Source organism: Solanum tuberosum, unplaced genomic scaffold (genome assembly GCF_000226075.1).
Source record: "Solanum tuberosum cultivar DM 1-3 516 R44 unplaced genomic scaffold, SolTub_3.0 scf00190, whole genome shotgun sequence".
Lineage (NCBI taxonomy): Eukaryota > Viridiplantae > Streptophyta > Magnoliopsida > Solanales > Solanaceae > Solanum > Solanum tuberosum.
This window is the reverse complement of record NW_006239114.1, coordinates 315,350-323,213: the sequence shown is the minus strand read 5'-3', so window position 1 is coordinate 323,213 and position 7,864 is coordinate 315,350. Positions and strand designations below refer to the sequence as shown.

At 33.0% G+C, this 7,864-nt stretch overlaps 1 protein-coding gene across 1 annotated transcript; it reads left to right on the top strand.

The window, feature by feature from the left end:
- The first annotated feature begins 498 nt into the window (after positions 1 to 498).
- Positions 499 to 5,828, top strand: LOC102594468 (peptidyl-tRNA hydrolase 2, mitochondrial). Its single transcript, XM_006355033.2, has 8 exons — positions 499 to 701; positions 909 to 1,309; positions 1,395 to 1,453; positions 2,686 to 2,745; positions 2,816 to 2,885; positions 3,645 to 3,714; positions 5,322 to 5,348; positions 5,551 to 5,828. Exons 2-8 carry the CDS (start codon positions 1,097 to 1,099, stop codon positions 5,598 to 5,600), a joined length of 549 nt encoding a protein of 182 aa, XP_006355095.1. The 5' UTR covers positions 499 to 701; positions 909 to 1,096; the 3' UTR covers positions 5,601 to 5,828.
- Positions 5,829 to 7,864: the final 2,036 nt, after the last annotated feature.

The following is a 7,864-nucleotide window of genomic DNA, read 5'->3' as shown; positions in this document are numbered from 1 at the left end:
ATAGATTTACAAGATCTATATTTAGATAATGAAAGAATAGAATGGTACGATTTAGAAATAAATTCAGATTAAAATGAACTACGAATATTTACAATACTAAATAGAATCTATGGAAAAAATAACACTATTAGAACAATTAATGGAGGAAAATTTATATATGTACCAAAGAACCCAAGATATGTTATATCTAGAATATATCATAAATAATATTAAAGAAATATTCAGATTAAAACAACTAACGGAAGAATATTACAATAAATATTATTACATTTTACCATGAATTCCGCAAGATTAAGACACTTAACAAAAAAATATTATAATAAAATCTTTAAAATAAAATACTCACCTACCACCTACCACACTATCATTTCCATGAATTCCTCAACGACTAGTTCCGCATCGAAAAATGGATATTATAATAATGTAAAAATATAAATTTATGTTTGGCAAAAAAGTAAATTAAATTAAGTTGAAGTCCAGCACAAAATAAGTAGGGCAATTGGGGTAGAATATTGGGGGCTGAAACCCGAGAGTGAGCTTTAACAACGCATTGGCTCTTTTCTTGTTCCAAATTCCAACCGAACCAGTAGCAGTAGGGCCATTCGTAAAGCCTCAAACTTTTTTCCCTCTCGCCGTTGTCGTACACCGGAGGTTCTGGGCACTCACGTACAACTGAGAGTAGGGATCTCTGCAGTTTACAGGTATGAAATCTTGGAATTCAAACACTGTTTCATCTTCTGGTTTACCAATTTTTCCCAAGTATTTTATTTGTATTTGTGAGAATCAATAGGACTCCCATTGATGTAGATCTGTGAAGAGTTTTTAACTTAATTAAAGATCAATCTCTGTGTGTGTATGGAAGAAAATGTGTTTACTTTGCTAATCATTTTTTCTTTATCATTTTCCAGTTTGGTTGGGCATAAAAGTCAATTTTCATGCAGAACAGAAAACATTTCTTCTCTCTCCAGGATACTAGAGGTTGACCTCGCACACACTTTGGAGTTGTCAACTTCACTGGTGATTTATTTATTTGGGTAAGTGGGGTGCAAGGACAGACGTATTGTTCACCAGCTTCATACCTGTCTCAATTTTGAATATGATTGACATGGCATGGCTTAGCGCCATGTTACTTGGAGCAGGATGCCTTGCTTTGGGTTATATTATTGGGATGCGACATTCTTCTCCCACTTTTCTCTCAAACAGAGCATCTGGTGATACTGAAACTATAATTGATGGGAAAAAGAGAAAAGGGGCCAAGCAACCTCTTGAAGTAGAAAGGCTGGCTGACATCCTTGAAGATTTTAAAATGGTTTCTCTCAATATTTATGTTAGTGCATAATGATAGTACATTTTACAAGATTAAGGATGAATCATTATTGTGTTACTGTGTGCAGGTTTTGGTCGTCAGGAATGACTTGAAGATGGGGAAAGGGAAAATAGCTGCACAATGCAGGTAATTGAGTAATTATTTCCTTAGCCATTTTAATTGCCTTTGCTGGTTTATAGGTATCTTTATAAGTTATTTATATAGCGGTCAGTGTAAGTGCATAAACAACAATAACATACCCATTGTAATCCCACAAGTGAGGTGTGGGGAAGCTGGTGTGTGCGTAGACCTGACCTTGTGAAGGTAAAGAGACTCTTTCCGCAACAACCTCGGCTCAATTAAAGCATATCATAGCAGGTTTGGGAAAGTGAATTCAATACTGAAAAAGCCTGAATAAATCGGAAACAAACAGTATCAACAACAAATAATATGCTAACTGAAGTAGAGGCAACAAGTAATGATAAAATTAAAGAATAAGACAACAGGGTGGTAATAATAATAATACTGGTAAGAAAACTGCTCAATTGCCTACTAATCTTCTACCCTCTTTCTCTAAATCCTCCTATTTATGGTCATGTCCTTGGTAAGGAGAAGGAGCGTCATGCCATGTCTAATCACCTCTTTCTAATATTTCTTTGCCCTACCTCTACATCTCCTATACTTATCATAGACATGCTTTCACACCTTCTCACTGGAGCATCCAGTACATGTACGAACCATCTCAACTTCGCTTTCCTCATCTTGTCCACCACAAAGGCCACTCCTAACTTGTCTTAGTTATCGTCGTTCATAATTCTATCTCTCTTCGTATGCCCACACATCCATCTCAACATTTCATATTTTGGACGTGCAAGTTTTTGACCGACCAATGTTCCAGCCCATACAATATAACTGATCTAATACGATGTGTAGCATCATCGTCAATCTCTCCATTCCCTTGGATTCAAGAGTCAAAAAGATAATTTGATCTTTGAATCAAAGTCAATTATAGCCTATTTGACCAAGCTTCTAAAATTAGTTTATTTTGAAAATTGCTTTTCAAAGAAGTACTTTTGTTGAGAGGAGCTTGTGTTTGACTTGTGAATTTAAAAAACACTTTTGAGCTACAACTAGTGTCTAATCAAACTTTCTAAAAGTGCTTCTAAGTGTAATTTTCTTAAAAACACTTTTCTAAAAAGTACTTTTGGGGAAAACTCTTCCTGAAATGTCAGCACCCTTAGTTTTGTTGTATTTTTTAAAGTTTCTATAGTTTTTTTTTGAATTTTTCTACGTACCGATACAAATTGGTATTCCTACATTTGTTGGTATTCAACTAATATTTTCTAACTTTTGGTTGAACTGTTTTGTTGGCTGGTTAGTCATGCAACTCTGGGTCTCTACAAGAAGCTTCATAATAGGGCACCAAAGGCTTTAAATAGGTAATTTTAAGACACATTTCAAGTTTGGTTGATATAGTAAGTGTTAGTCATGCTGATATTTGTCTAGCAGATGGGAGATGTGTGGACAGGTGAAGGTGGTGGTGAAGATTGAAAGTGAAGATGATATGTTGGTTTTGCAAGTATGTATCGTTTACGTATCGTCTCAGTTTTGTAGGACATATCATGTCCCAATAAGTTATGTTTTTTCTTGAAATATATGTGGTTTACTCCGCAGAGTTGCTTGGTTGTAGTATATTTATTATTATTATTATCCAATCTTGTAGTCATTGTAGCTTTGTTTTTTGTCATGGGCTTTTGCCTTGTTAGTTGATTTTGGTGGTCTAGGTTTTTTCTTCACTTTTGATGGGTATCTGTGATTGCACTTTTGTAGAAACAGTATTTTGGTTTACCAAAAACCAGGAGAAATACAAAAACGAAATTGCCATCCCTAATGCTTAGAATGTTCTCCTTCACTTTGATCTGCTCATGTGGTACTGCTTCAAAAGATCTCATGCTTGGCTTGGTGCTTGAGACAAAGTTCCCATCCCTGATGCTGAGACTTCCCTCCTCTACTTTGATATGATATGCTTATGTGCTACTGCTATAAAATATCTCATGCTTGGATAGGTGCCAGAAAATTTTGTTTTCTGGGAGATAAAGAGGACATGGAAATCCTATCGTTGGGGACATGGAAATGCTCATTTCATTATTTCAAAGAGTAGATTTTTTGCCTTTTTTTTCTTTAATGTAATCCTCAATAATTGATTCCAGTCTGTACCCCTACAAGTGGTCTTCTATTTCTATTCTTTGGTTTAGTCCTAATTGTTTTAATTTGCCGTGTATAATTATGCATGCTATTCTGGTTGGTCATTCTATGAATATTTCTCATTTGATCACAGGAAAGAGCAAAATCAATTAATTTACCAACACACATTACAATTGATGCTGGGAGAACCCAAATTGCACCAAGTAAGTGAGATATTTTCATGATTTTTTTAGTTGGATTTGATAGTAGCTTTCAATCATGCCGACATTATCATTCATGGAATCCATAGTAGCTTTCAGTCATGCCCACACGATCATATTTGGAATGTGATCAATAATGATGGCCTATTGCATGAGGCTTTATCATTGCATGTTTCAGAACACCACCTTTAATTCCCTCAATTCCTAGTGCAACACTGGTATTCTCAAAGTATAAGATCAGATGACTCTGTAGAAACTTAAACATTAAGCGGATCTATTTTTTATGCCTGCTTCTATGTACGATTCAGAAAGATTATGTTTGACTTTTATTGGAGAGTTTCTTCAGCTCCTTTTCCACGTTGCCCGTCTTCTTTCTTGTTGGTCTTTTTTCCTTTCTTTTCCACAAGAAAGTTGTTTACCACCAAAATAGTGCTAAGCTTTATTATTGTTTCCTGATACCAATGACTACAAAATCCTTAGGTTGAATGTCGCTATTGCTGCTGCCACTAAACTATTGCATCCTTTCTTGACATGTTGACACGTGTCTTTGCTTTAATATCAGTCTCGTTTTCCATCTCTTTACACACATGAGGACTGGTGGCTAAATAAAAGATGTTGTCTTGATTTCATTTCATATGTAGTCTATCCTAAAGGAGCTTGTTACATGCTATCCAGAATAACTTAAACCTAAAAGGTTGAAAATAGATGGTTTGTTTCAGTTGGTGGTAGAGGGGCAAGCTCATTGTTGATGGAGTTTTGACCCACGCACAGTTGGCCCTTGGGAATTTCTTGGTTTCAGAAGAAATTTGAAATAAAGATGGTTGTTACAGTTTCCAACTGCGTGTTATATGGTATCTCTAGCCCTCTACCAAACATTGTAGCTTCCTAGATGTGTTTAAGGCAGCGTGACTTCATCTTCTCGTGGTGAATATAAGCTTGTGTTTGTTGGTAAAGTCGGTGTATTCTTGCCTAAGTTTATTGGGAAGGCACAGATTTTTGTACTAGATATCTTTCCTTTTCAAGCAACGTCTTACTTATACAAAAGTACTAACATTAGGTGGTAAATAGACTGACATGTTACATGCGTAGACCCTAGGACTATTGGGAGCAGTCATAATAACTTGAATACAACTCTGGAATGCATAAATGTTTGTTCTTTGTTAAATGCCTGTCAGAGCGTTTAAGGGCATTTGTGACCATTTACTGCCTAGACAAGAAGATTTTACTTGCCAATGAAATGATGCTGAAGACCTTAGGACCGACCACTAGACCGCAGGAATATAGGTATATTGACAAAGAGAAGAATATCACGCAGACACTAATTCCTTACTCTTCTGTTTTCCAATTGAATGATGCTGAAGTTTGTCCGAAATCAGTCACCTTCTGTTCAAAGCTCCTTGCTGTATGTACTGTGTCTTAAAAATTTAACGTTTCTATCTACTCTAATATAATCAATCAGGCTTGGAAAGAATAATGTAATTTTGAACGACTGCATAATATGAAATTTTTAATAGTTTGAATTTTGTTTCACCATTACACTACCTCGTCTACTACGGATTTTACTGCAGCAAAGTTGCTTACTGACTCTTTCCTGTGTTTATTATTTGCAGACTCGAGGACAGTGATGGCTATACTTGGTAGGTTTCCCAATCCTTACTAATAACCCACTTGGGGTACTAAACTATTTGGAGTTCCAATATATGGCTCATCCCCGTAATCAATAGTACTCACTAGTATATTGGGCAGAAAGCCATGTTGTTTACTTTTCCTGCCACGCCCACGACAATCAATTATTGTTAGATTTGATCATCTGATTGTGTTGTGTCCATGTATGTGCAGGACCGGCTGACATGGTTGACAATGTAACTGGGGGATTGAAACTTTTGTAGTCACTTAATTCTAACGTTTTAAGGGCCTGCCTCTGCAGTATGGAACAAGAATGAGAAAACACCATTAGAGGGAAGTTGGGAATTCAGCTATCACCCATGATAATGAAAACATTTGTTTTAATCTCTATAACATTTCTATCATGCAATGCAGTTTTAATGCTCTACTTTTTTCCATCTAAACTGCCTAGCCACATAAATTTACTCTGTTCAAGACTTTAGTTTACAATATATAAATCTACTATGTTTTATTTACAAAAAAAAAAAAAAAAAACAATTTAGTTTTGACACGTTTTTTTTTGGTGTTGGGGGATGATTTTTAGGGATTGGTAACTTGATATTTTACTTTTTGGATTCCCAGACGTGGTAGGTTACTTTTTTTAGGTTAAAATAATATCAATATTCAATGTTATAGATCCTTTTTCTTTAGAGTTAACAATACTCCACTGTTCTTTTGTAAGAATGTTGGTTTCTTCTCCTCTTTAATAACTATGATTTCAAATTTGTGATTTTAAAGTTTGCTAAAATAAAGTTTTTTAGATTCTTTTTCTAGTTTTAAGTGATAAAATCCTGACTTACAATCAAATTTGCTAAAATAATTATATCCTTGTATTTGTCTTATCTTTAGTATTTTATTTGGTATCGGATAATTATATGTTTTAGTTTTTGCATTTAAATTTCTATAATCAATGACCATTCTACTTTTTCTTCTTTTTTGTTCACTATGTTTATTTACGATAAATGCCGGGCTTGTGTGCTTACTATTGCTTTCTTGTATATATCCTTTTTCTAGTAATTCATTTATATGTATCTTAAATTCTGTTAAATCATTAAAATTATACTTTAATGGTTTTTGGGTTATTATGCTATTATTATCAATTAGCTCAATTTTTACTTTTGTTTTATGTTTTTCCCATCCTTGTAAAGAATCTTCACTATATAATAATTCTAACTTATCTTGGATTATTTTTACTTTATCTATAGAGAATATAATTAATTCTATCTTAGTGTCTTCTTCTTTTATATTTTCTAATTTTTGTGTTATTTTTTCACTTCCTTTTATCCATTCCGTTGTTTTTCGTTTTTTATTGTTTACTCTTTTTGCTCCTATTTTTTGTTTACATGGTGTTGTGAACCACCGGTGTGTTTTTGTTTTTATATGTGGGTATCATTTTTCTAAAAATGGCATTCCTAATAGCATATCTTTTGTAGTCAATTCAAAGTTATATATTTCTTCTATAGTTAATATCTTGTCACTTGTTTGTATTTTTATATTTTTTGCCTTATATGTGATCATGCTTCCTTCATTATTAAATCCTGTTACTACTATTGGTGTTTTTGATTTTTCCCAGTTATCTTCTGGTAAACATTTGTATTTACATATGTTGGCTTCTGCTCCTGTATCTATCATTGGTGTATAATATCTGTTGTAATATCCTTCTATTATTATCTTTGCAAGTATATATATTTTCATATTTTTTATCATTACTTAAAGTTCTTTTTATTATTACTCTTTTGTTTCATAATTTATTGTCAACTGTTTGTCTTCTAGATTATATGGTTTTACTTGTTCTAGCCATTTTATTTCAAAAAGTGATTATTTTCATTTTCTTGATATATTTTAAATTTTATTACTATTAGTATTTCTCCAATGAATATTTTCTTTTCTGTAGTTTCTTCGGTATACATTAATGCTTTTGGTATTTCGGGAAATAATTGTTCAGTAGTTATTATATCATCTTCCTTCACTAATTCTCTTGTAATATAGTTTTTTTCTTGTCCTGTATTTATTAATATTAAATATTTTCGTTGTTCCATTATTCCCGTTATGTAGTAATGATGTGGTTTTATTTCTTCTTCCATTGATTTTTGTGGAGTTTTATCTATTCTTCTTGAGGTACTCATTTTTGATGAAATTTGTGGTATTTCGCAGTTTGTGTTCATTCTTTTTGATGTGCTTAATCTTTCTTTTACTATTTCTAAATCTTCTTCTATGTCAATCTAATTATAACTATAGTCTATTTTTGTCTATGACTGTGACTATTCTTTCAAAAGGATCTTCTTATTTTATTTATTTATTTTATTTTATTTTTTGCTGTTATTTTATGTTTTGTTGTTAAAACATATAAGTTTTTACATCTAGCTGTAAATATTTTACTTCCCGGGGCTAGTTCTATTCTCGACATTTTCCAATACTATACTAGTGATTTATCTATGTTCCTGTCATTTATTGCTACTGAGTAGTTAGCACTATTTATAAATTTAAA